This window comes from Macaca nemestrina, chromosome 4, assembly GCF_043159975.1.
Source record: "Macaca nemestrina isolate mMacNem1 chromosome 4, mMacNem.hap1, whole genome shotgun sequence".
Classification (NCBI taxonomy): Eukaryota; Metazoa; Chordata; class Mammalia; order Primates; family Cercopithecidae; genus Macaca; species Macaca nemestrina.
Window position 1 is genome coordinate 16013538 of NC_092128.1, and position 27653 is coordinate 16041190.

Consider the following 27653-nt stretch of genomic DNA (forward strand, 5'->3'; position numbering starts at 1 on the left):
AGCTTGGATGAGCTACAGCCCCAACATGGGCCCTCTCAGAATTGCCAGGAGGAGGCTTTGGCCGGTACCACAGGTGCCACGGAGCCTGCCTCCCTCTGCTGTGTCCAGTGGGTGCAAGTCAGCCAACATGTGGTCAGAATGGCTGGATGGTGTCACAGCCCTCAGATGTCTTTCCTTACATCTTTTTTAAGGAGTCCCAAATAACTCCCTTGAAGTGTCTCAAAGGTGAGCAAGTTTTATGAAAATGAATCCTTCCTCAGTTAATTGACCAAATGGGTGAATCCTGACCCTCTCCAGTTTCTTTCCCTGGTCGGAGTGGGGAGCTGGTGTTAGCTGTGGAATTCACTGTGGAGTCCTACCCCAAAGGCAAAGAAGACGAAAATAAAGCATGCAGAGCTGGGCTTGATTCCCAAGTCGCAGTCTGGCTCCCGCTATGGTAGGCGAGACGTCTCTCTAGCTGCTCACAGAGGTGGAACTAGGGAGTTGAGGGAAGAGTTAGGGGGCCAGGGAGATTCGCTTGAGTCTGATTTTCCAGGTGAATGAGAAGGGAGGGATTGGTGCCAACACATTCCTGGGAGAGTCACATCATCACCAACAGCATTTGTCATTATTGTTGTATGTTAGCAATAAGATTCAACTGGTCAGATTTTTTGGGCTCCTTCAAAAGTGCTGACACATTTTTTGTGCTGTGATTGTTCTGAAGGCGGAGTAGCTCCAACCAGTGTGAGAACCCAAATAAAAATCAATACCGCCTGCCAAAGACCACCGTTCTGAAACTCACTTTTATCTGGAACAGCGTCCCCCTTTCTCCCGAGATTCTTCTGATTTTTGGATTCCATCTCTTTATATGTGCTAATCTAGTGTAGGATGGAACACATTTTGGGAGCTGGGGGCTCTGCTTACATTTAAGGGGGACAGCCCTGTCTGGCCTGAGATTGGAGGTTGCTTTCCAGTGTGAAGGAGTGTGAGGCAGCAGGCACAGACAAAGTGAGAGCAGGGTCATTTTATTGGTACAGAGATTGCAGAGGGACTGGGGGCTTTAGCTGTTGGCAGCTATGGTGTCCCTAATCCAGTCCACATAGTTGTAGACCTTGGTGTAGACTCCAGGCCTATTCTTCTGGGCACAGCCATAGCCCCAGGAGACAATTCCTTGGAGCTGTCCATTGGAGACCACAGGGCCACCAGAGTCACCCTGGGGAGAAGAAGGGAGAAGTTGTATGAAGAGAGAAATAGAGGAGGAAAATAGCTACATTTACTCTGAACCTTAAAAGATCCATTTCCAGCCAGCTCTGTGGCTCCATGTCCTTCTCACAGTGGCCCATTCTCTGTTCTTCCTAAGCAGACAATAGGCAGCCTAAGGGAGCCTTCCTCACTTCTCCATGGGGGCACTGCAGGGAGCCTCCTCAGCCCCACCACCTTGGGAGTTCAAATATTTTTCCCGGGTGGGGCCTGGGGATCAGTGGGAGCCTCAGCATGGGGAGGGTTGTTCAAATCACCTGGCAGGAATCCTTGCCTCCTTCAAGGAAGCCCACACAGAACATGTTGCTGGTAATCTTTCCAGGGTAGGAGGCTTCACACTCAGCCTGGGACAGCACAGGCGCGTCCAGGCACTGCAGCTCATCTGGGTAGTCGGCTGTGAGGATCAGGAGGCGATCAGAGAAAGTAGAAATGTGGGTCAGGCCACATTTCTGACCCAAGACCCAAGGAGACAATAATCTAGGATGGAACATTGAAGAGGAACACTGCTCCTGGAGAGGACTCCAAAACATAAGTCCTGGCAAGGGACTCTGGCTTTTAGTTCCCAGAATGATCATTGTTCAACCCCTCCCAAGACGTGATTATAGCAAGTTCTCCATTTGTCCTGTCTTTTGATTTTAGAAGCTAGGTCTTAGAGACTTTGCATCTCTCTGATGTCCAGTCCAGAGCCTGTGTGTAATGGACACAAGAAATATGTCTTAAGCCTGGAGGCCAGAGGTTTTAAGTTAAGGGGCATTGTTTGTTCTGGAAATTGTGAGGATGAAGGGAAGTAGAAGGACAAAGGGTGCCACTCACCGCCAGAGCTCAGAGTGTTGCCCCAGCCAGAGATGAGGGCCTCGGCGCCAGCAGCTGGAGGGGCGGTGGGCAGAGAGATGGTGGACACACGGGCATTGATGACGGCAGGTGAGGAGAGCTTGATCAGCAGGATGTCATTGTTCAGAGTTTTCCTGTCGTAATCTGGGTGGCGGATGATCTTGGCTGCATTGATGAACTGCTCAGTCCCCTCCAGGACTTCGATGTTGTGCTCTCCCAGTCTCACCTGGATGCGGCTGATGGACAGGAGGGATGGTGAAAACAGCCTGGGCACCCATCCCACCTTCCCCAGGGTCCTTAAGCTCATGAACAGCTCTGGAGGGATCAGGTGGGCTGTGTAGCCATATCACATGGGCAGTAGAGGGACGTGGGTCAGTGCAGGTGTGACACCCAGCACCTTTCTGCTTCAGAGGTTGGTGGTAGTTGGGTGGGGAAGAGTCAAAGTGATCCCACCGGAGGCTGCTCCTCAACCAGCCTTCCCAGTCTCTTTCCCACAATCTCCACAGTCACTAGCATTGTGGGCACATGGAGCTCCTTGTAGTTTTCCCAGCATTCTTCACCCCAGATCTTTGCTAACTGCACACAGCATCTGTTCCTCCCTCCCTTCTTGGCCTGGTGAACACCACCCTTCTGTGTAATCGAATCCAAGGGTAGCCATAGCATTAGCATCTCCTGGAAACTTGTTAGAAATGTAAATTCTTGTCCTTACCCCCACGTACTGATCAGAACCTTGGGGATGGGACCCAGTGATTTGTGCCTTAACAAGCCTGCAGGTGGTTCTGACGCATACTCAGGTTTGAGAGTTCTTGGTGTAGGCAGCAGTTCTCAGCTCTGTCTATACACTCTACAGCTACCAGAGGTAGAGTGTGAAATACTCACTGATATTCACCCCCTCTTCCTGAAAATTTTGAGTTAATTGCCCTGAGATAGGACACAGGCATTAGTATTTTTAAAAACCCTTTCTTAGGTGGCTTTAATGTATAGCTAACCAGCAAAAGGTACTTGCCTGCTTTTCTCACTAGCTCTGACCACCTCAAGATCATCCCTGCCTGCTTTTATGACCACAACCCTTGCTGTTTCATGGATTTGCCTGGGTGTGGGAGGTTCTTGTCTTGTGTTCACTCTCTGCTCTGGAGAGTCAGCTGCTGCCAACAAGTTTTCTTCTCCACCACCTCTCCCCTCCATCTTACCCAACCTCAGTATTTCTCTGGGCTGAAGCCATGCTCCACCAGGCAGCCTGGCTTGGAGCTTTGCCGTCAGGGGCCCCACACTTACGTCTTGTAGCAGTGACCTGCTGACACCACCCACTGTTCGCTTATGAGGGAGCCACCACAGAAGTGGTAGCCAGAATTCAGAGACACCTGGTAGGGGACAGAATTCTCTTCACAGGTGTAGCCCCCAACGATCTTGTCATCATCGTCAAAGGGGGCAGCAACTGGAGTGGAGATGGGAAGGGAGAAGTCAGTAGCATGTTAGGGGTGGCGCCCCCACTCTGCAGTTGCATTCTGCGAATTGGAAATCGTTAACAAGCACAGTGAGGCTAGGCAAGGGAGGGAGCGCTGCCACCCCTGGTGAGCATCACTGGATGTGGCTCCCAAGTCTCTGTATCTGCAGAGCATGTAGCGAGGTATCCGGTGGGGGCTCAGATGTCTCCTAGGGTCACCAGGCTGAGGTCACAATGAATGTCCTCACAATGCTTCCAGTGGGGTAGGAGTTGGGATGTGTCTGTCTCACCCACTGAGTGCTTCTCTCTTTCATTCACCACCTGTGTACTCCACCTGGCCGTTTAAGCCCTGGATGGTCAGGATACTTTAGCCAAGCTAGGAAAACCCCTGGCTGTGTAGACCTGGCCATGACCAGCTTCCCCCTCAGCTCAGATCTGTGTAGTGAGGGCAGAGTTGAGGGCAGCCCCTGGCTCACTTCGGCAGAACAAATGTAGACGTTATTATTGTCCAAAAGAACAGCAATTCTTAACCTTGGCTGCATGCCTAGAAATGTTAAAAATCACCTGGGAAGCTTAAAAGCCCAGAACACAGGCTGCACCCCAGACAAATGAAGTGAGAATTTCTAGAGTTGAGTCTCTGGCACGAGTAATTTTTCCACCTCCCCAGGTGCATTCGAGGTTAAGAGCAGCTATAGTGGAGGTGTTCTGGTGCTGTGGGAGCCAAGCCTGAAGCCCGCTGCTTCATTTTGTGGGCCAGGCCCACCTGGTCTCCCTTCCCAGGTTCTCCAACCACAGCTCGTATATGGATGAATGATAGTTCTGGGAGTGAAATCAGGGAGAAGGTGAAACAGGTGAATCTTAAAAAAAGCCCAAGGAGGATGGGAAGTAGAGATGCCAGATGGAGGAAATAGAACATCAGAGCACAGTCGAAAGAGGAGAGGCGGCAAGAATGGAAGGCCATGCATCTGCCAGGAAAGGGGTGGTTGGGGTCTGAGGCAGGGCATGAAACTTACCAGCAACTCCCACAAAGGCAAGGATCAGGAGTGGATTCATGGTGGTAGAGTGTGCCTGACTGGTGGTGGAGGACCCGTCTTTATACCTCCTGAGGATCAGGAGAGGAAGTGTCTGTGAGGTGAGGGTCACTGCTCCTCCCAACACAAACACACCTGCAGCTTTCCCCTTCCCAGGGTCTTGCATCAGCTCGGCTATGTTTGGCCACTCTGTGGGTTTGTGATTCACAGGTAATAAGGAAACTTGTCATCTGAGAGCAGAGAGGGAGACCGGCTATTTCCTGGAAGAATGCTGGGATGGGGAAGACAGGGAAAGCGAAGCCCTGGATCACACAGCTGGGCTTTCTTAGGCTGAGGAAAAGAGGGTTAGAAGGACAGAGAATGACCTGGCTGTTTAGAAATCCTTTTAACTATTGGGAATGTATTTAATGTACTTAAGGAAGGGCAAGCGTTGGTAACAAACTTGGCTTTTCAGTGTCTTGGGGCCGCCATTATAGGAGCAAAGTCTTATTTAAGGCTCATTCTGTGAATATGAAGATGCTTCTCTCCAGTCAGTGTGCGGGAAGGTCAAATCCAAGGCTTTGGGGAAAGAGAATTCCAACACTAAGGGGTAAGAAGAAGGGAGACTCAGCATTCCATAGGATTCTGGGCTTCCAGATGGCTCTCCTTCCTACCAAGGCTTAAGGATGGGAAGTGTTTCAATGAAGGTGGGGGCACAGGTTAGTTAGGAGCTTACTCAGTGCATCTGGAGGATGGAAAACCAGTGGCGCACTCCTCCCCTTCTTCAATATGAAGACATTTGTCTCTCTCATGTGCATCCTGTCATAGGTTCTTTTTATGCAGCCTCACGGTTGCTCTGGCAACCTGCACTCAGGGTGATGCAAACTGACCCACCCTCTCAGGGCTGACAGTCTGAACCAGAATGACATGCCCCTGATCAGATGTCAGAGTTTGGACCATGGTAAATCTGGTTTATGTTCTGATCTGAGAATCAGCAGTAGGTAGAGATTTAAGCACATGGTAAATGGGTCACATATTGGATTCAGTAACGAAGATGTGGAGGGGTGGGTCTAGAATTCTCTATTTTAGATGCAGTGAGATTATACTGGGCTCAGTACAAAGTGAATCTTCTCAAAGAATATCCTGATTTGGGCCCTACCAAGGCTACTAAGACATAGTTGTGCAATTGACTGAGGCATAACATGGCCAGAGCATGTGGAGATGGAGATGCTGTCTGTGCTCAGGTCTAATGATGAAAGGAGGAGCTTCCTTATGAGGGTGCTTTCCCTTCTCAGTAACTCTGAGCTCAGGTTGGTGATGGGCGGGAGTGAGCGGAGTTCAAGTTTGAATTTGAAAGGTAAAGGAAAAAGGTATGTTCTGGAGACGGCGAAGAAAATGAGAAAAGCTCAGAAATTTGGTGGTGAAATTGGACATGGCCAGTGGCTAGAGGGAGGAACCAAATGGAAACCAGACAGAATTGGAAAAAAATGCCAAAATGGGGCCCTTGGAGTTGACCGGACACACAGAGAACCTCTGGGTTTAGCTCCTGGCATGGCCGCCGAGCCAGCTTCCCCACAGCCAGGAGACCTACTGCTCAGAGAACCCCTCTCCACCCTGTACCCCCTCTAATCACTGATGGGCTCATACCTAACACTGCTATACTTAGATGGTGCACGGTGCCTGACTACTTTACAAGAGTTTTCACATAAGCAACAGTGGTACATTACTCTTCATTTATGCTGAGTTTCACATTTAACTTTCCACAAACATGCTAATTGTGATTTGTGCAGAGCAGAATTATTTCCATTTATAGAGGAAAACAATAAGATTGAGAAGGATTCTGTCTTGCCCAAGAATACAGATCTTGGCAGAGCTGACCATAAGGCCAACGGAAGTCATGGAGAGCGTTGTGAAATGTGGGAATTGCTGCAGGTGGCATCTAAAAGGAGATTTATTGAGGATCAAGGCACAGGTCCCCAGAGGACAATCTGTATGTCTGATTCCTTCCTGGTGCTTTTCTTCCTGGTAGAAATAGATGATTGAATTCATCTTTCTCCTGGCAGCTGCTCTCAGAGCCTTACCTTGCCACAGTTCCAGACCCATTCAGGCCATGACTGCCATGTAGATGACACACCTCTCTGCTCATGAATAACTGGCCAAGCCTGAGGTAACCAGGTTTTGGAGCATTGATAATATGAGTTTTTCCTGTGTTGTCTCTAAACATGTTGTTTCATTTTGTCCCCTTGTCATAGGGTCTTCACAGAACCTTGCCTTAGAGGATAAGGAGAGACTCTTGCTCTAGCAACTGTCGACACCAGTGTGCACTAAACAGGGAGGTGAACCTTGGTAGAAGATGGAAAATTTGTTTAGAAAAGGGGATTTTTGGATCAGTGCTTCTGTCTCTGATGCTCTGTTTGATAGGGAACACCCAAGAATATGAGGATTTCTGTATCTAGAGCTTGAAGACAAGCCTTCTCCAGTATTTTGTGCTCTTCCTTAAATGATCACAGTATAGTCTGAGGTCATCTTTCTTCAAAAAGCAATGACTCTACAGGCAGAGAACATAGCTGTAGGTGGAGACTGTTACCTCATACTGTACACTCGGGTGTGTAGGACAGGTTCAGATCTAGCTGCCCAAGCTCCATTTGGAGGACATGTCATTCTTCGTACTGTTCATTCTGAACTATAGATTTTTTTGTTTACTTCTCTAAGACATCTTTCTGTCTTGTGTTTAGTGCTTAGCCCACCAAACCACTGTCCTTCAATTATGGTAACAGTGAATCATTTCTGTGTGCTTACTATATATCATGTAACTTACTATACAGCATGTAACTCATATAAGTTAAGAATTTTTTTCATTTTATCATCACAATCACCTTGGGATTTTACATTTTAGAGATGATGAAATGATCATTTTACAGATGATCAAATGAGCTTTCTGGAGGTGAAGTGACTCTCCCATCTCCCAGAGCAGCAGCTCCCAGCCAGAACTGGCCCTGCCTGCACCCAAGACCTTGGCACAGCAACCAGAGCCGGAAAGAACCAGAAGAGAAGCTTTCAAGGACTCTCAGCCACTTTGTCCCCATTTTTTCTCTTCTCCTGTCCTGCATTTTTCTCCACCTCCAGATACAGGTCGGAATGTGGATGCCTGTTCCCACACAAAAACACTTGGGATTCATTCCTGATACCCCATTTCATCCCGATTTCCCCTGTTTAAACTCAGATCTCACCTACCTGTTTGGTCAGAGAGATGAGTGTTTTAAAATCTCCAAGGAAGGAGGCAGGGACTGTGCCCTCAGAGGATTATTGGTGAAGGGAATTTATGCTTAATTTCAGTTTAGGAGAATGCTGCTGTGTCTCTGCCTAGGACAGGCAGCCCATTGTGGCCCTGGGTGATGAGGGAAGCCCACAGAGACCCAGGATTTGTCACCTGTGGCTGCCAGTGTCTGCAGAGCCAGAATTGAGCTAATCCCATGAAAGGATGGGCGCTGATGGGCAGTTGTATGGTCGGTTGCTATGGGGCTTGTTGATCTCTCAGATTCCAGGTGACAAGATCAATGAATGCTTGACTGGCCCCTTCCCAGCAGGCTCTGGTGGCTGCAAACTGGTTCAGGTGTGGAAGGTCACACTACTTTACCTTTGGTTTTTGTTTGAAAACCAAACAATGAAAGACAGATGAATTCAAGAACTCTACAAGTGGTCAGGCAAGAATTCTCTTCAGGAAAAGGGATGTTTGTGACTCTTCCCCACATTGGCCTTGAAAGGGCCTGGCAGCCAAGTGGCTTTTATTAAAATGTTAAAAAAGTAGAAGATGCTGGTGAGGCTGCAGAGGAAAGGCAATGCTAATACACTGTTGGGCCGAGTGTAAATTTGTTCATGGAAAAATTAATGCAGAAAGCAGTTTGGAGATTTCTGAAATAATTTAAAACAGAACTAACATTCCACCCAGCAATTCCCTGACTGGGCATTTACCCACAGGAAAATAATTGCTCTGCCAAAAACACACATGCTCTTACATGTCCATCATAGCACTATTCTCAGTAGCAAATCCATGGAATGAAGCTAGGTCTCCATCAGCGGTAGACTGGATAAAAGAAATATGGTACATATATACCATAGAATACTATGCAGCCATGAAAAGAATGAAATCTTGTCCTTTGAAGCAACATGGATGGAGCTGGAGACCATAATCCTAAGCAAATTAACATAGGAACGGAGAGCCAAAAACCACATTCTCATGTATGAGTTTGAGCTGAGAATTGGATACACATAGATATAAAGACGGGAACAGTAGACAATACATCTGGTAGAGGGAAGAGAGAAGGAGGTGGAAAGGGTGAAAAACTACCTATTGGGTGCTACGCTCACTGCCTGAGTGATGATATCATTTGTGCCCCAAACCTCAGCATCACACAATATATTCATGTAACAAACCTGCACATGTAGCCCCTGAATCTAAAATAAAAGTTGAAATTATTTTTTTAAAAATGGGGCCTGTGCCAGAAGTGGTGGCTCACACCTGCAATCCCAACACTTTGGATCACTTGAGGTCAGGAGTTCAAAACCAGCCTGGCCAACATGGTGAAACCCTGTCTCTACTAAAAATACAAAAAAATACCAAAAAAAAAAAAAAATAGCTGGTCATGGTGGCGGGTGCCTGTAATCCCAGGTACTTGGGAGGCTGAATCACTTGAACTCAGAAGGCGGAGGTTGTAGTGAGCAGAGATCATGCCATGGCACTCCAGCCTGGCTGGTGTTCAGCCAGAGGGAGATGTTTTGTGTGAAGCCTGAGGTGGGGGCTCTTCATAGCCTCTGTGAGAAGGAGGTCCTAAGCCGTGGCGGTGGACAGAGTTGCAGCTTTCTGCCTCTTTGCCCTTTGGTCTGGACCCACAGGTGAACAGCACCAGCCTCGATCCCGAGCACACGCTCTGGAGACCTTCACATCTCACGTTTCCATGTGAGCAAATGGACTGGGAAAGCTGTGTGGCCTGAGAAAAGGCAACCCCATGGCCTGGCTCTACACAGTATTTTGTCTTTTTTTTTGAATAAGCACTTTTTTTTTCTTTTTTTTGCTTGTTTTGTGTTTTTGGTGGTGGTAGTGGTTTATTTTACACTGACCACGTGGAAGAAATCCCATGGTTGTCTGTGATTTTCATGCCCTGTTTCTGCTGGCAACCCTTCTGAGTGGAGTGACTCAATTTTCTGTGTAAAATGGCCCAGGTAGGAGGTGGAAGCAGCCGTCTGGAAGGCCCCTGGGATCCTTATGTCTGTCTCTTGGCTTCAGGTAGCCAGTTGGGTTTTGTTAGGAATGATCTCAATGGAGACAGAAAACAGTGGAAACTAACACTCCCTGCCCAGCCCTGTTTATATGAAGCGTTTCGTTCTTCCCTTGACTCTTGAGTGATGATGATATTCAGACGAGGCATTGACATTATGGTAAGAAAGGGAAAAAATGTATGTGTCTTGTCTGTGTATCTTTCTACTGGATATATATCTCCAAAAGCAGACAAACCCAAGGCTGTAAGGTGAACTAGGATCTGCATTTTGACTCCAGAAAAACAAAATCCATGTTGAACAAAGTGATGTTTGTATGCAGTGACTTTCTCGGTGACCTGTGTGTATCTGTCCATTGTGTGCAAGCCCTGAGACCTATTTTCCTCTGAAGATAGTGAGTGGTAGCCGTCTCCTCACACGAATCACATCTAGAGCACAGATGGCCCTCTGAAGGTATTTGATCTTACACATTTATTGTTTACCAAACAAGTGTCTGATTCATTCCACAGCATGTGGTGTATTCCACAGCATGTGGATTGCGGTCCCCTGTGTTTTCCGGGAATGCTTTGCTCCATATAGAGGTTTTACTCTACTCATCACTGCAATTTGCACTCTGCTCCGTGGACACTTGAGGTCTGTGCTGTGTTCCCTGTAACTGGAAATGAGCTCTGAACTTGTCTTTTTCCCTTGGCTGCTCCTGGCCCTTGGTACCAGCTCCCAGGGTGTCCATAACCACTTGGGATAGAAGGTGAAAGTGGAATTTCAAATGGAAGCTTCCTTGGATCTTCGGTGACAAGCTTGGATGAGCTATGGACCCAACATGGGCCCTCTCAGAATTGCCAGGAGGAGGCTTTGACAGGTGCCAGATGTGCCATGGGGCCTGCCTCTCTCTGCTGCGTCCAGTGGGTGCAAGTCAGCCAACGTGTGGCCAGTGTGGCTGGATGGTGTCAAAAGCAAGCAAGTTTTATGAAAATGAATCAATCCTCAGTTAATCAAATGGGTGAATCCTGACCCTCTCTAGTTTCTTTCCCTGGTCAGAGTGGGGAGCTGGTGTTAGCTGTGGGATTCACTGTGGCGTCCTACGCCAAAGGCAGAGAAGACGAAAATAAAGTGGGCAGAGCTGGGCTTGATTCCCAAGTCGCAGTCTGGCTCCCGCTATGGTAGGCGGGACATCTCTCTAGCTGCTCACAGAGTTGGAACTAGGGAATTGAGGGAAGAGTTAGGGGGCCAGGGAGATTTACTTGAGTCTGATTTTCCAGGTGAATGAGAAGGGAGGGCTTGGTCCGGGGCTTGGTGCCAACACTTTCCTGGGAGAGGCATGTCATCACCAAAAGCATTTGACATTGTTTTATGTTAGCAATAAGATTCAGTTGGTCAGATTTTTTGGGCTGCCTTGAAGATGCTGACACATTTTTCTGTGCTGTGATTGTTCTGAAGGCAGAGTAGCTCCAACCATTGTGAGAACCCAAATAAAAATCAATACCCCCTCCTCAAAGAACACCGTTCTAAAACACTTTTCTCTGGAAAACAGTGCCCCCTTTCTCAGAAGCTGCTGCTGCTTTTTGGATTCCATCTCTTTGTATGTGCTAATCTAGTGTACCATGGAACACATTTTGGGAGCTGGGGGTTCTGCTAACCTTTAAGGGGGACATTTGTGTCTGATCTGAGATTGGAGGATGCTTTCCAGTGTGAAGGAGTGTGAGGGAGCAGGCACAGACACAGACAGTGAGAGCAGGGTCACTTTACTGGTATAGAGACTGCAGCGGGACAGGGGGTTTAGCTGTTGGCAGCTATCATGTCTTTAATCCAGTCCACATAGTTGTAGACCTTGGTGTAGTCTCCAGGCTTGTTCTTCTGGGCACAGTCATTGTCCCAGGAGACAACACCTTAGAGCTCTCCGTTGCAGGCCACAGGGCCACCATCATCAAGCTGGGGAGAAGAAGGGACAAGTTCTATGAAGAGAGAGATGGAGGAGGAATATAGCTACATTTACTCTGAATCTTAAAAGACCCCCTTCCAGCCAGCTCTGTGACTCCACATCCTTCTCAGGGTGTTGCATTCTCTGTTATTCCTAAATAGACAGCATGCAGCCCAAGGGAGCCTTCCTCATTTCTCCATGGGGGCACTGCAGGGAGCATCCTCTGCCCTGCTACCTTGGGAGTTCAAATCTTTTTCCCGGATGGGGCCTGGATATCAGTGGGAGCCTCAGCATGGGAAGGGGTCAAATCCCCTGGCAAGAATCCTTGTCTCCCTCGAGGAAGCCCATGCAAAACATATTGTCCTTAATCTTTCCCAGGTAACAGGCTTTACGCTTAGCCTGGGTCAGCACAGGAGTATCCAGGCACTGCAGCTCGTCTGGGTAGTCGGCTGTGAGGATCAGGAAGAGATCAAAGAAAGTCAAAATGTGGGTCAGGCCAGAGAAGGAGACAATCTAGGATGGAACATTAAAGAAGAACACTGTCCCTGGAGAGGACTCCAAAACATAAGTCCTGGAAAGGGATTCTGGCTTTTAGTTCCCAGAATGATCATTGTTGAGCCCAAGACATGATCATAGCAAGTTCTCCATTTGTCCTGTCTTTTGATTTTAGGAGCCACATCCTTTATACTTTGCATCTCTCTGGTGCCCAGTGCAGAGCCTGGGGGTAATGGGCATTAGAAATGTGTCTTAAGCCTGGAGGCCAGAGGATTCAAGTTAAGGGGCATAGTTTGTTTTGGAAATTGTGAGGATGAAGGGAAGTAGAAGGACAAAGGTTCTCACTCACTGCCAGAGCTCAGAGTGTTTCCCCAGCCAGAGATGAGGCACACAGTGCCAGGAGCTGGAGGGGCAGTGGGCAAAGAGATGGTGGACACGTAGGCATTGATGATGGCAGGCCTGGAGAGCTTGATCAGCAGGATGTCATTGTCCAGAGTCCTCCAGTTGTATCTGGGGTGGCGGATGGTCTTGGCTGCATTGTTGAACTGTTCCAGTCCCCTGCAGGATTTTGATGTTGTGCTCTCCCAGTCTCACCTGGATGGGGCTGTTGGGCAGGGCAGGCATGGTGAAGACCTTCTCCCACAGCCGGGGCACCCATCCCACCTTCCCCAGGGTCCTCAAGTTCCCTGCTCATGGACAGATCTGGAGGCATGGGGTGGGGTGTGTGGCCATATTGCATAGGCAGGAGAGGGATGTGGGTCAGTGCATGTGTGAGACCCAGGACCTTTCTGCTTCAGAGTTTGGTGGTAGTGAGGTGGGGAAGAGGCAAAGGGATCCCACCAGAGGCTGCTCCTCAACCAGCCTTCCCAGTCTCTTTCCCACAATCTTCACAGTCACTATCACTGTGGGCAAAAGGAGCTCCTTTAAGATTTCCCAGCATTCTTCACCCCAGGCCTTTACTAACTGTGCACAGTGCCTGTTCCTCCCTCCCTTCTTGGCCTGGTGAGCACCACCCTTCTGTGTAATCTAATCCAAGGGTAGCCATAGTATTAGCATCTCCTGGGAACTTGTTAGAAATGTAAATTCTTGGTCCTTACCCCCACCTACTGATCAGAACCTTGGGGATGGGACCCAGTGATTTGTGCCTTAACAAGCCTGCAGGTGGTTCTGACACATACTCAGGTTTGAGAGTTCTTGGTGTAGGCAGCAGTTCTCAGCTCTGTCTATATACTCTACAGTTACCAGAGGTAGAGTGTTAAAGACTCACTGATATTCACCCCCTCTTCCTGAAAATTTTGAGCTCATTGCCCTGAGATAGGACACAGGCATCAGTATTTTTAAAAACTCTTTCTTAGGTGGCTTTAATATGTGGCTACGCAGCAAAAGGTACTTGCCTGCTTTTCCCACTAGCTCTGACCACCCCAAGATCATTCCTGCCTGCTTTTATGACCACAACCCTTGCTGTTTCATGGATTTGTCTGGGTGTGAGAAGTTCCTGTCTTGTGTTCACTCTCTGCTCTGGACAGTCAGCTGCTGCCAACAAGTTTTCTTCTCTACCACCTCTCCCCTCCATCTTACCCAGCCTCAGTACTTCCCTGGGCTGAAGCCAAGCTCGCCCAGGCAGCCTGGCTGAGAGCTTTGCAGTCAGGGGCCCCACACTTATGGTTTATAGCAGTGATCTGCTGACACCACCCACTGTTTGTTAATGAGGGAGCCACTGCAGAAGTGGGAGCCAGAATTCAGGGACACCTGGTAGGGGAGAGAATTCTTCCCACAGGTGTAGCCCCCAATGATCTTGTCATCATCGTCAAAGGGGGCAGCAACTGGAGTGGAGACAGGAAGGGAGAAGGCAAGTCAGTAGCATGTTAGGGGTGGTGCTACCAGCCTGCGGTTGCTTCCTGCTAATTAGAAAACCTTAACAAGTACAGTGAGGCTAGGCAAGGGAGGGAGCACTGCCATCCCTGGTGAGCATCACTGGATGTGTCTTTCAAGTCTCTGTGTCTCTAGGGCACGTAGCTAGGTACTGTGAAGGGGCTCAGATCTCTCCTCGGGTCACCAGGGTAAGGTCGCAAGGAATGTCCTCACAGTCCTTCCAGTGGGATAGGAGTTGGGATGTGGTTGTCTTACCCACTGAATGCCTGTCTCTTTTGTTCAGCACCTGTGTACTTCCCCTGGCTATTTGAGCCCTGCATTGTCAGGATACTTTGGAAAAGCTAGGAAAACCCCCTGGCTGCGTAGACCTGGCCATGACCAGCTTTCCCCATAGCTCCGATCTGTGCAGTCAGGGCAGAGTTGAGGGCAGCCCCAGGCTCACTTCGGCAGAACAAAGGTAGATGTTGTTATTGGCCAATAGGGCAGCAATTCTTAACCTTGGCTGTATGCCTGGAATAGTTAAAAATCACCTGGGAAGCTTAAAAGCCCGGAACACAAGCTGCACCCCAGACAAATGAAGTTAGAATGTCTAGAGCTGAGTCTCTGGCATGAGTAATTTTTCCACCTCCCCAGGTGCATTCGAGGTTAAGAGCAGGTATAGTGGTGCTATTCTGGTGCTGTTGGAGCCAAGCCTGAAGCCTTCTGCTTCATATCATGGGCCAGCCCCACCTGGCCTCCCTTCCCAGCTTCTCCAACTACAGCTCGGATATGGATGAATGACAGTGGTGGGAGTGAAATTAGGGAGAAGTTGAAACAATTGAGGCTTAAAAAGAGCCCAAGGAGGTTGGGAAGTAAAGATGCCAGATGGAGGAAATAGAATATCAGAGCATAGTCTAAAGAAAAGAGGTGGCAAGAATGGAAGGGTATGTGTCTGCTAGGAAAGGGTGTGGGTGGGGCCTGAGGCAGGGCATGGTACTCACTAGCAGCTCCCAAAGGTAAGGATCAGGAGTGGATTCATGGTGGTAGAGTGTGCCTGACTGGTGGTGGAGGACCTGTCTTTACACCTCCCGAGGATCGGGAGAAGAGGTGTCTGTAAGGCGAGGGTCACCACTCCTCTAAGCACAAACAAACCTGCAGCTTTCCCCTTCCCAGGGTCTTGCATCAGTTCGGCTATGTTTGGCCACTCTGTGGGTTTGTGATTCACAGGTGATAAGGAAACTTGCCTTCTGAGAGCAGAGAGGGAGACCGGCTGTTTCCTGCAAGGATGCTGGGATGGGAAAGACAGGGGAAGCCAAGTCCCAGATCACAGAGCTGGGCTTTCTTAGGCCGAGGAGATGAGGGTTAGAAGGAGGAAGAATGGCCTGGCTGTTTAGGAATCTTTTCAACTATTGTGGATGTATTTAACACACTTAAGGAACTGCAAGCGTTGGTAACAAGCTTGGCTTTTCAGTGTCCTGCAGTCCCCGTGAGAGGAGCAAAGTCTTATCTAAGGCTCATGCCTGTGAATATGGAGATGCTTCTCTCTAGTCAGTGTGTGGGAAGGTCAAATCCAAGACTTTGGAGAAAGAGAATTCCAACAATAAGGCATAAGGAGAAGGGAGACTCAGCATTCCTTAGGATTCTGGGCTCCCAGATGGCTCTCCTTCCTACCAAGGCTTAAGGATAGGAAGTGTTTCAAAGAAGGAGGGGGCCCAGGTTATGTAGGAGCTTTCTCGGTGCATCTGGAGGATGGAAATCGAATGGCACACTCCTCCCCTTCTTCAATGTGAAGACATTTGTCTTTCTCAGGTGCATCCTGTCACAGATTTTTTTTTAGGCAGCCTCACGGTTGCCCTGGCAACCTGCACTCAGGGTGATGCAAACTGACCCACCAGCTCGGGGCTGATATCCTGAACCAGAATGACATTGCCCCGATCGGATATCAGAGTTTGGACCATGGTAAATCTGGGTTACATTTTGATCTGAGAATCAGCAGTAGGTAGAGATTTTAGCACATGGTAAATGGGTCACATGTTGGGTTCAATGACAGAGATTTGGAGGGGCGGATCTAGAATTTTCTATCTTAGATGCAGTGAGATTATGCTGGGCTCAGTACAAAGTGAATCTTCCCAGACAATATCCTGATTTGGGCCCTACCAAGGTTACTAAGACACAGTTGTGTAATTGACTGAGGCACAACGTGGCCAGAGCAGTGTGGAGATGGAGATGCTGTCTCCGCTCAAGTCTAATGATGTAAGGAAAGAAGGAGCTTCCTTATGAGGGTGCTTTCCCTTCTCAGCAACTCAGAGCTCAGGTTGGTGATGGGCAGGAGTGAGCAGAGTTCAAGTTTGAATTTTTGAAAGGTAAAAGAATCAGGGATGTTTTGGAGATGGTGAACAAAATGAGAAAAGATCAGAAACCTGGCAGTGAAATTGCATATGGCTAGGGGGCTAGAGGGAGGAAGCAAATGGAAACCACACAGAATTGGAAAAAATGCCAAAGTGGCATCTGTGGAGTTGAGAGGACACAGAGAGTACCTTCAGGTTCAGCTCCAGGAATGGCTGCTGAGCCAGCTTCCCCACAGCCAGGAGACCCACTGCTCAGAGATTCCCTCTCTACCCTGTACCCCCTCTAGTCACTGATGGGCTCATACCTGACACTGCTATCCTTAGATTGTGCATGGTGCCTGACTATTTTACAAGAGTTTTCACATAAGCAACAGTAGTGCATTGCTTTTCGTTTATGCTGAGTTTCGCACTCTAACTTCCCCAAAACATGCTAATTGTGATTTGTGCAGAGTAAAATTATTTACATTTATAGAGGAAGACAATGAGATTCAGAAGGATTCTGTCTTGCCCAAGAATACAGACAGAGCTGATCATGAGGCCAACGGAAGCCATGGAGAGCATTGTGAAGTATGGGAATTGCTGCAGGTGGCATCTAAAAGGAGATTCATTGAGGATCAAGGCAGAGGTCCCCAGAGGACAAACGGTACATTTGATTCCTTCCTGGTCTTTTCTTCCTAGCAGAAATAGATGATTCAATTCATCTTTCTCCTGGCACCTTGTCTCGGAGCCTTACCTTGCCACAGTTCAAGACCCATCCAGGCCATGACCGCCATGTAGATGACACACTTCTCTGCTCACGAATAACTGGATAAGCCTGAGGTAGCCGGGTTTCAGAGCATTGACAATATGGGTTTTTCCTGTGTTGTCCCTAAACACATTGTTTCATTTTGTCCCCTTGTCATGAGGTCTTCACAGAACTCCTGCCTTGGAGGATAAGGAGAGACTCTTGCTCTAGCAACTGTCGACACCAGTGTGCACTAAATAGGGAGGTGAACCTTGGTAGAAGGTGGAAAAATTTTTTGGAAAAGGGGATTTTTGGATCTGTGCTTGTGGTTCTGACTCTCTGTCTGAAAGGGAACACCCAAGAATATGAGGATTTCTGTATCTAGAGCTTGAAAGCTAGCCTTCTCCAGTATTTTGTGCTCTTCATTAAATTATCACACTATAGTCTGAGGTCAGCTTTCTTCAAAAAGGAATGACCTTACAGGCAGAGAACATAGGTGGAGAATGTTACCTCATACAGTAGACTCAGATGTGTAGGATAGGTTCAGATCCAGCCGCCCAAGCTCAATTTGGAGGACATGCCAATCTTGGTACTGTTCATTCTGAACTATAGGTATCTTTGTCTACTTCTCCAAGACATCTTTCTGACTTGTGTTTAGTGCTTAGCACACCAAACCACTGTCCTTCAATTATGATAACAGTGAATCATTTCTGTGTGCTTACTATATACCACGTAACTTCCTATACAGCATGTAACTCATATAAGTTAAGAATGTTTTATTCATTTTGTCATCACAACCACCTATGGGATTGCCCATTTTACAGATGATCAAATGAGCTTTCTGGAGGTGAAGTGACTCTTCCATCTCCCAGAGCAGCAGCTCCCAGCCAGAGCCAGCCTTGCCTGCACTCACGACCTTGGCAAAGCAACCAGAGCTAGAAACAACCTTGAGAGAAGCTTTCAATGACTTTCAGCCATTTTGTCCCCCTTTTTTTTCTCTTCTCCTCTCCTACAATTTTCTCCATCTCCAGGTACATTTCGGGATGTGGATGCCTGTCCCCACACAAAAACACTTGGGATTCACTCCTGATACCTCAGTTCATCCTGATATCCAAACCTTTAAAGTCAGATCTCACCTACGTGTTTGGGTCAGAGAGAGGTGTGTTTTAAAATCCCAGAGGAAGGAGGTAGGGACTGTGCCCTCAGATGATTATTAGTGAAGTGGATTTATGCTTAATTTCAGTTTAAGAGAGTGTTGCTGTGTCTCTGCCTAGAGCAGGCAGCCCATTGTGGTCCTGGGTGAGAAGGGAAGCCCACAGGGACCCAGGGTTTGTCACCTGTGGCTGCCAGTGTCTTCAGAGGCAGAATTGAGCAAATCCCATGAAAGGATGGGCGCTGATGGGCAGCTGTATGGTCGGTTGCTACGGGGCTTGTTGATCTCTCAAATTCCAGGTGACAAGATCAATGCTTGCTTGAGGGGCCCCTTCCCAGCAGGCTCTGGTGGCTGCAAACTGGTTCAGGTGTGGAAGGTCATACCACTTTACCTTTGGTTTTTCTTTGAAAAACAAACAATGAAAGACGGATGAAAACAAGAATTCTACCAGTGGGCAGGCAGGAATTCTCTTCTGGAAAAGGGATGTTTGTGGCTCTTCTCCACATTCACCTTGAAAGAGCTTGGCTGCAGAGTGGCTACTATTAAAATATCAAAAAAACAGAAGATGCTGGTGAGGCTGCAGAGGAAAGGGAACGCTTATACACTGTTGGCCAGAGTGTAAATTAGTTCATGGAAGAATTAATACAGAAAGCAGTTTGAAAATTTCTGAAATAATTTAAAATAGAACTACCTTTCTATGCAGCAATTCCTTTACTGGGCATTTACCCAAAGGAAAATAATTGTTCTGCCAAAAAGACACATGCTGTTGCTTGTGCGTCACAGCACTATTCACAGTAGCAAAGCCGTGGAATGAACCTAGGGGGCCATCAGCATTAGACTGGATAAAGGAAATGTGGTACATATACACCGTGGAATACTATGCAGCCACGAAAAGAATGAAATCATGTCCTTTTCAGCAACATGGATTGATTTAGAGACCATAATCCTAAGGAAATTAACATACGAACAGAAATCAAATATCACATTCTCATGTATAAGTGGGAGCTGAGCATTGGGTACACATGGATATAAATATGGGAACCGTAGACACTGCAACTACTAGAGGGAAGAGAGAAGGAGGGTGGAAAGGGTGAAAAACTACCTATTGGGTACTATGCTCATTGCCTGAGTGATGAGATCATTTGTGCCCCAAAGCTCAGCATCACACAATATACCCATGTAACAAACCTGCACATGTAGCCCCTGAATCTAAAATGAAAGTTGAAATTATTTTTTAAAAATGGAGCCTGGGCCTGGAGCAGTGGCTCACGCCTGTCCTCCCAGCACTTTGGATTACTTCAGGTCAGGAGTTCAAAACCAGCCTGGCCAACATAGTGAAATCCTGTCTCTACTAAAAATCTAAAACAAAACAAAACAAAACAAAAATTAGCTGTGCATGGTGGCTCACACCTGTAATCCCAGCTACTTGAGAGGCTGAATCTCTTGAACCTGGGAGGTGGAGGTTGTAGTGAGCAGAGACCATGCCACGGCACTGCAGTCTGGCTGTAGTTGAGCCAGGAGATGTTTTGTGTGAAGGCTGAGGTGGGGGCTCTTCGGAGCCTCTCTTAGCAGGAGGGCCTAATCCATGGCGGTGGACAGAGTTGCAGTTTTCTGCCTCTTTGTCCTTGGTCTGGACCCACAGGTGAACAGTACCAGCCTCGATCCCAAGCACAGGCTCTGCAGACCTTCACATCTCACAGTTCCATGTGAGCAAATGGACTGGGAAAGCTGTGTGGCCTGAGAAAAGGCAACCCCATGGCCTGGCTCTACACAGTATTTTGTCTTGGATTTTGAATAAGCATTTTTTTGCTTGTTTTGTGTTTTTGGTGGTGGTGGTGGTGGTTTATTTTACACTGACCACTTTGAAGAAATCCCATGGTTATCTATGATTTCTCTGCTGGCAACCCTTCTGATTGGGGTGACTCACTTTTCTCTGTAAAGAGTGTAAGTGGCCCAGGTAGGAGGTGGAAGCAGCTGTCTGGAGGCCATTGGGATCCTTATGTCTGTCTCTTGGCTTCAGGTAACCAGCTGGGCTTTGATAGGAATGATCTGAATGGAGACAGAAAACAGTGGAAACTAACACTCCTCACCCAGCCCTGTTTCTATGAAGTGTTTGGTTCCTCCCTTGACTCTTGAGTGATGATGATATTCAGGCGAGGCCTTGACATTATGGTAAGAAAGGGAAACAATGTATATGTCTTTCTGTGTATCTATCTACTGGATGTATATCTCCAAAAGCAGACAAACCCAAGGCTTTAAGATGAACTAGGGTCTGCCTTTGGACTCCATGAAAACAAAATCCATGTTGAACAAAGTGATGTTTGTATGCAGTGAATTTCTGGGTGATCCGTGTGTATCTGTCCATTGTGTGTGAGCCCTGAGCCCTGTTTTCCTCTGAAGATAGTGAGTGGTAGCCGTCTCCTCACACGAACCACACATCTGGAGCACTGATGGCCCTCTCAAGGTAATTGATCTGACACATTTACTGTTTACCAAACGAGTGTCTGATGCTTACTTGGGTATATTCCACAGCATGTGGACAGCAGTCCCCTGTGTTTGCCAGGAAAGCTGTGCTCCATGTAGAGGTTTTACTCTACTCATCACTGCAATTTGCACGCTGCTCCATGGACACTCGGAGGTCTGAGCTCTGTTTACTAACTAGAATTGTGTTCTGTACTTGTCTGTCTCCCTTGGCTCCTCCTGGCCGTTGGTACCCGCTCCCAGGGGTGTCCACAACTGCTTGGAACAGATGGTGAAGGTGGAATTTCAAAGAGAAACTTGCTTGGATCTTTAGTGACGAGCTTGGATGAGCTATGGCCCCAACATGGGCCCTCTCAGAATTGCCAGGAGGAGGCTTTGGCAGGTGCCACACATGCCGTGGGGCCTGCCTCCCTCTGCTGCATCCAGTGGGTACAGACCAGTCAACATGTGGTCAGAGTGGCTGGATGGGGTCACAGCCCTCAGATGTCTTTCCAGCTACCTTTTTAAAAGATTCTCAAATAACTCACTTGAAGTGTTTCAATGGCAAGCAAGTTTTTTTGAAAATGAATCCTTCCTCAGTTAATTGATCAAATGGGTGAATCCTGACCCTCTCTAGTTTCTTTCCCTGGTCAGAGTAGGGAGCTGGTGTTAGCTGTGGGATTCACTGTGGCGTCCTACCCCAAAGGCAAAGAAGACGAAAATAAAGTGTGCAGAGCTGGGCTTGATTCCCAAGTCGCAGTCTGGCTCCTACTATGGTAGGCTGGACATCTCTCTAGCCTGTTCACAGAGATGGAACTAGGGAATTGAGAGAAGAGTTAGGGGTCCAGGGAGATTTACTTGAGTCTGATTTTCCAGGTGAATGAGAAGGGCGGCTTGGTCCAGGGTTTGGTGCCAACACTTTCCTGGGAGAGGCATGTCATCACCAACAGCGTTTGTCATTATTGTTGTATGTTAGCAATAAGATTCAGCTGGTCAGATTTTTTGGGCCACCTCGAAGATGCTGACACATTTTCTGTGCTATGATTGTTCTGAAGGCAGAGTAGCGGTAACCACTGTGAGAACCCAAATAAAAATCAATGCCCCCCTAAAGACCACCTTCTGAAACACTCTTTCCTCTGGAAAACAGTGCCCTGCTTTCACCCAAGCTTCTTATTATTTTTGGATTCCATCTCTTTGTATGTGCTAATCTAGTGTACTATGGAACACATTTTGGGAGCTGGGGGCTCTGCTTATATTTAAGGGAGACAGCCCTGTCTGACCTGAGACTGGAGGATGCTTTCCAGTGTGGAGTGTGAGGCAGCAGGCACAGACACAGACAGTGAGAGAAGGGTCACTTTATTGGTATTGAGACTGCAGAGGGACCGGGGGCTTTAGCTGTTGGCTGCTATGGTGTCCCTAATCCAGTCCACATAGTTGTAGACCTTGGTGTAGACTCCAGGCCTATTCTTCCGGGCGCAGCCATAGCCCCAGGAGACAACTCCTTGGAGCTGTCCATTGCAGACCACAGGGCCACCAGAGTCACGCTGGGGAGAAGAAGGGACAAGTTGTATGAAGAGAGAGATGGAGGAGGAATATAGTTACATTTACTCTGAACATTAAAAGATCCCTTTCCAGCCAGCTCTGTGGCTCCATGTCCTTCTCATGGTGGCCCATTCTCTGTTCTTCCTAAGCAGACAGTATGCAGCCCAAGGGATCCTTCCTCAGTTCTCCATGGGGGCACGGCAGGGAGGCTCCTTAGCTTCCCACCTTGAGAGTTCAAATCTTTTTCCCGGGTGGGGCCTGGGTATTGGTGGGAGCCTCAGCATGGGAAGGGTTGTTCAAATCACCTGGCAGGAATCCTTGCCTCCCTCAAGGAAGCCCACGCAGAACATGTTGCTGGTAATCTTTCCAGGGTAGGAAGCGTCACACTTAGCCTGGGTCAGCACAGGAGCGTCCAGGCACTGCAGCTCATCTGGGTAGTCGGCTGTGAGGATCAGGAAGAGATCAATAAAGTAGAAATGTGGGTCAGGCTTTAGAAGGAGACAATAATCTAAGATGGAACATTGAAGAGGAACACTGCCCTGGACAGGACTCCAAAACATAAGTCCTGGCAAGGGACTCTGGCTTTTAGTTCCCAACATAATCATTGTTGAGCCCCTCCCAAGACGTGATTATAGCAAGTTCTCCATTTGTCTTGTCTTTTGATTTTAGGGGCCAAGTCCTTGAGACTTTGCATCTCTCTTGTGTGCAGTGCAGAGCCTGTGTGTAATGGTCACTGGAAATGTGTTTTAAGCCTGGAAGTGAGAGGATTCAAGGTAAATGGCATACTTTGTTCTGCAAATTGTGAGGATGGAGGGAAGTAGAAGGACAAAGGGTCCCACTCACCACCAAAGCTCAGAGTGTTGCCCCAGCCAGAGATGAGGCACTCAGTGCCAGCGGCTGCAAGGGCAGAGGGCAGAGAGATGGTGGACACACGGGCATTGATGATGGCAGGCGTGGAGAGTTTGACCAGCATGATGTCATTGTCCAGAGTCTCATTGTTGTATTTGGGGTGGCGGATGATCTTGGCTGCATGGATGAACTGCTCATTCCCCTCCAGGACTTTGATATTGTGCTCTCCCAGTCTCACCTGGATGCGGCTGATGGGCAGGGCAGGCATAGTGAAGACCTTATCCCACAGTCGGGGCACCCATCCCACCTTCTCCAGCATCCTCAAGCTCCCTGTTTATGGACAGGTCAGGAGGCATGTGTTGGGTGTGTAGCCATATCGCATGGGTAGGAGAGGGATGTGGGTCAGTATAGGTATGAGACCCAGGACCTTTCTGTTCCAGCTGTTGGTGGTAGTTGGTTGGGGAAGAGTCAAAGTGATCCCACCAGAGGCTGCTCCTCAACCCAGTCTCTTTCCCACAATCTCCATAGTCAATAGCACTATGGGCACAAGGAGCTACTTGACATTTTCCCAGCATTCTTCACCCCAGGTGTTTGCTAGTTGTGCACAGTGCCTGTTCCTCCCTCCCTTCTTGTCCTGGTGAGCACCACCCTTCTGTGTAATCTAATCCAAGGGTATCCATAGCATTAGCATCTCCTGGGAACTTGTTAGAAATGTAAATTCTTGGTTCTTACCCCCACCTACTGATCAGAACGTTGGGGATGGGACCCAGTGATTTGTGCCTTAACAAGCCTGCAGGTGGTTCTGACACATACTCAGGTTTGAGAGTTCTTGGTGTAGGCAGCAGTTCTCAGCTCTGTCTATATACTCTACAGTTACCAGAGGTAGAGTGTTAAATACTCACTGATATTCACACCTTCTTCCTGGAAATTTTGAGTTAATTGCCCTGGGATAGGACATAGGCATCAGTATTTCTAAAAACTCTTTCTTAGGTGACTTTAATGTGTAGCTAACCAGCAAAAGTACTTGCCTGCTTTTCTCACTAGCTCAGTCCACTCCAAGATCATTCCTGCCTGCTTTTATGACCACAACCCTTGCTGTTTCATGGATTTGCCTGGGTGTGAGGGGTTCCTGTCTTGTGTTCACTCTCTGCTCTGGACAGTCAGCTGCTGCCAACAAGTTTTCTTCTCTACCACCTCTCCCCTCCATCCTACCCAATCTCAGTACTTCCCTGGGCTGAAGCCAAGCTCGCCCAGGCAGCCTGGCTGAGAGCTTTGCAGTCAGGGGCCCCACACTTACGGCTTGTAGCAGTGAGCTGCTGACACCACCCACTGTTTGTTAATGAGGGAGCCACCGCAGAAGTGGGAGCCAGAATTCAGCGACACTTGGTAAGGGAGAGAATTCTCTTCACAGGTGTAGCCCCCAACGATCTTGTCATCATCGTCAAAGGGGGCAGCAACTGGAGTGGAGATGGAAAGGGAGAAGGCAAGTCAGTAGCATGTTAGGGGTGGTGCTACCAGCCTGCGGTTGCTTCCTGCTAATTAGAAAACCTTAACAAGTACAGTGAGGCTAGGCAAGGGAGGGAGCACTGCCATCCCTGGTGAGCATCACTGGATGTGTCTTTCAAGTCTCTGTGTCTCTAGGGCACGTAGCTAGGTACTGTGAAGGGGCTCAGATCTCTCCTCGGGTCACCAGGGTAAGGTCGCAAGGAATGTCCTCACAGTCCTTCCAGTGGGATAGGAGTTGGGATGTGGTTGTCTTACCCACTGAATGCCTGTCTCTTTTGTTCAGCACCTGTGTACTTCCCCTGGCTATTTGAGCCCTGGATTGTCAGGATACTTTCCCTAAGCTAGGAAAACCCCTTGGCTGTGTAGACCTGGCCATGACCAGCTTCCCTGTCAGCTCAGATGTGTGCAGTCAGGGCAGAGGTGACAGCAGCCCCCAGGTTCACTTCGGAAGAACATAGGTAGATGTTGTTATTGGCCAATAGAACAGCAATTCTTAACCTTGGCTGCATGCCTGGAATGTTAAAAATCACCTAGGAAGCTAAAAGCTTAGTACACAGGCTACACCCCCAGAAACATGAAGTTAGAACTTCTAGAGTTTAGTTTCTGGCATCAGTAATTTTTCAACCTCCCCAGGTGCATTCGAGGTTAAGAGCAGGTATAGTGGTGCTATTCTGGTGCTGTTGGAGCCAAGCCTGAAGACTGCTGCTTCATTTCATGGGCCAGCCCCACCTGGTCTCCCAGTTTTACCAACCACAGTGCAGATATGGATGAATGACAGTGGTGGGAGTGAAGTCAGGGAGAAGGTGAAACAGGTGAGGCTTAAAGAGAGCCCAAGGAGGATGGGAATTAGAGAAACCAGATGGAGGAAATACAATATCAGAGCACATCAAAAGAGGAGAGGTAGCAAGAATGGAAGGGCCTGTGTCTGCCAGGAAGGATGGTGGGTGGGGCCTGAGAAGGGGCATGAAATTCACCAGTAGCTCCCACAAAGGCAAAGATCAGGAGTGGATTCATGGTGGTAGAGAGTGCCTGACTGGTGGTGGAAGGCCCATCTTTATACCTCCCGAGGATCGGTAGAGGAGGTGTCTGTGAGGTGAGGGTCACAGTACAGTTTCCTCGCAGTACAAACACACCTGCAGCTTTCCCCTTCCCCGGGTCTTGCATCAGCTCGGCTAAGTTTGGCCACTCTGTGGGTTTGTGATTCACAGGTGATAAGGAAACTTGCCTTCTCAGAGCAGAGAGGGAGACCGGCTGTTTCCTAAAAGGATGCTGGGATGGGGAAGACAGGGGAAGCCAAAGCCGGATCACACAGCTGGGCTTTCTTAGGCCAAGGAGATGAGGGTTAGAAGGAGGGAGAATGGCCTGGCTGTTTAAGAATCCTTTTAACTATTGGGGATGTATTTAATGTACTTAAGGAAGAGCAAGCGTTGGTAACAAGCTTGGCTTTTCAGTGTCCTGGAGCCCCAATGAGAGGAGCAAAGTCTTATCTAAGGCCTATTCCTGTGAACATGAAGATGCTTCTCTCCAGTCAGTGTGCGGGAAGGTCAAATCCAAGGCTTTGGGGAACGAGAATTCCAACACAAAGGGGTAAGGAGAAGGGAGACTCAACATTCTATACGATTCTGGGCTTCCAGGTGGTTCTCCTTCCTACTAAGGCTCAAGGATGGGAAGTGTTTCAAAGAAGCAGGGGGCACAGGGTAGGTAGGAGCTTACTCAGTACATTTGGAGGATGGAAAACCAATGGTGCACTCCTCCCCTTTTTCAATGTGAAGACATTTGTCTGTCTCATGTGCATCCTGTCATAGGTTCTTTTTATGTAACCTCACGGTGGCCCGGCAACCTGCACTCAGCATGATGCAAAGTGACCCACCTGTTCGGGGCTGACAGCATTCACCAGAATAACATGCCCCTGATCAGATGTCAGAGTTTGGACCATGGTAAACCTGGGTTATGATCTGATCTGAGAATGAGCAGTAGGTAGAGATATAAGCACATGGTAATTGGGTCACATATTGGGTTCAGTAACGAAGATGTGGAGGGGTGGGTCTAGAATTTTCTATTTTATATGCAGTGAGATTATGCTGGGCTCAGTACAAAGTGAATCTTCTCAGAGAATATCCTGATTTGGGCTCTACCAAGGCTACTAAGACACAGTTGTGTAATTGACTGAGACATAACCTGGCCAGAGCAGTGTGGAGATGGAGATGCTGTCTGCGCTCAAGTCTAATGATGTAAAGAAAGGAGGAGCTTCCTTATGAGTGTGCTTTCCCTTCTCAGCAACTCTGAGCTCAGGTTGGTGATGGGCAGGAATGAGCAGAGCTCAAGTTTGAATTCCTTGAAAGGTAAAGGAAACAGTTATGTTCTGGAGATGGTGAACAAAATGAGAGAACTCAGAAATTTGGTGGTGCAATTGAACATGGCCAGGGGACTAGAGGGAGGAAGCAAATGGAAACCAGAGACAATTGGAGAAAATGCCAAAGTGGAGCCCGTGGAGTTCAGAGGACACACAGAGAACCTCCGGGTTTAGCTCCTGGCATGGCCGCCAAGCCAGCTTCCCCACAGCCAGGAGATCCACTGCTCAGAGATACCCTCTCCACCTGTACCCCCTCTAAATGGTTTCCATTTGCTTCTTCCCTCTAGCCCCCGGCCCTGTCCAATTGCACCACCAAATTTCTGAGTCTCCCCATGACAAGGGGACAAAATGAAACAACATATTTAGGGACAACAAAGGAAAAGCCCATATTATCAATGCTCCAAAACCTGGCTACCTCAGGCTTGGCCAGTTATGCCTGACCAGAGAGGTGTGTCATCTACATGGCAGTCATGGCCTGGATGGGTCATAGAACTCCTGCCTTAGAGGATAGGGAGAGACTCTTGCTGTAGCAACTGTAGACACCAGTGTACACTAAACACGGAGGTGAACCTTGGTAGAAGATGGAAAAAATTTTTGGAAAAGGAGGTTTTTGGATTAGTGCTTGTGGCTCTGACTCTGTGTCTGGAAAGTAACAC

At 48.2% G+C, this 27653-nt stretch overlaps 2 protein-coding genes and 1 pseudogene across 4 annotated transcripts; all 3 read right to left on the reverse strand.

The window, feature by feature from the left end:
• Nucleotides 1–988: 988 nt before the first annotated feature.
• On the reverse strand, nucleotides 989–5400 carry LOC105471244 (serine protease 2). Of its 3 annotated transcripts, none has more exons than XM_011723605.2 (6): nucleotides 5261–5363; nucleotides 4528–4616; nucleotides 3346–3505; nucleotides 2053–2306; nucleotides 1497–1633; nucleotides 989–1192 (listed from the first exon to the last, which is right to left on the reverse strand). In XM_011723605.2, exons 2-6 carry the CDS (start codon nucleotides 4565–4567, stop codon nucleotides 1040–1042), a joined length of 744 nt encoding a protein of 247 aa, XP_011721907.2. In that variant the 5' UTR covers nucleotides 4568–4616; nucleotides 5261–5363; the 3' UTR covers nucleotides 989–1039. The 3 variants fall into 3 exon arrangements, with proteins under 3 accessions (XP_011721907.2, XP_024645359.2, XP_011721906.2); XM_024789591.2 differs by having other exon boundaries at nucleotides 4528–4816; nucleotides 5261–5356; XM_011723604.2 differs by lacking the exon at nucleotides 4528–4616 and having other exon boundaries at nucleotides 5261–5400.
• A 6174-nt stretch (nucleotides 5401–11574) lies between these two features.
• On the reverse strand, nucleotides 11575–15101 carry LOC105471243 (putative trypsin-6; annotated as a pseudogene).
• A 7023-nt stretch (nucleotides 15102–22124) lies between these two features.
• On the reverse strand, nucleotides 22125–26439 carry LOC105471241 (putative trypsin-6). The gene is made up of 5 exons (XM_011723601.3): nucleotides 26358–26439; nucleotides 24436–24595; nucleotides 23133–23386; nucleotides 22595–22731; nucleotides 22125–22291 (listed from the first exon to the last, which is right to left on the reverse strand). The coding sequence occupies exons 1-5, from the start codon at nucleotides 26437–26439 to the stop codon at nucleotides 22139–22141; spliced, it is 786 nt and encodes a 261-aa protein (XP_011721903.2). The 3' UTR covers nucleotides 22125–22138.
• Between the last annotated feature and the right edge of the window lie 1214 nt (nucleotides 26440–27653).

Bases quoted from the DNA above. Each gene is read 5' to 3' on its own strand.
- LOC105471244 (XM_024789591.2), bottom strand. From the start codon at position 4,711: ATGCAAGACCCTGGGAAGGGGAAAGCTGCAGGTGTGTTTGTGTTGGGA. The intron at 3,506-4,527 runs GTAAGTTTCATG...TCTCCACTCCAG, and splicing joins TGCCTTTGTGGGAGTTGCTG to TTGCTGCCCCCTTTGACGAT. The intron at 2,307-3,345 runs GTAAGTGTGGGG...CCTGTCCATCAG, and splicing joins GCAGGTCACTGCTACAAGAC to CCGCATCCAGGTGAGACTGG.
- LOC105471241 (XM_011723601.3), bottom strand. From the start codon at position 26,439: ATGCACATGAGACAGACAAATGTCTTCACATTGAAAAAGGGGAGGAGT. The intron at 24,596-26,357 runs GTAAGCTCCTAC...TCTCCACTCCAG, and splicing joins CCATCCTCCAAATGTACTGA to TTGCTGCCCCCTTTGACGAT. The intron at 22,732-23,132 runs GTGAGTGGGACC...TGATCCTCACAG, and splicing joins CAACACTCTGAGCTTTGGTG to CCGACTACCCAGATGAGCTG.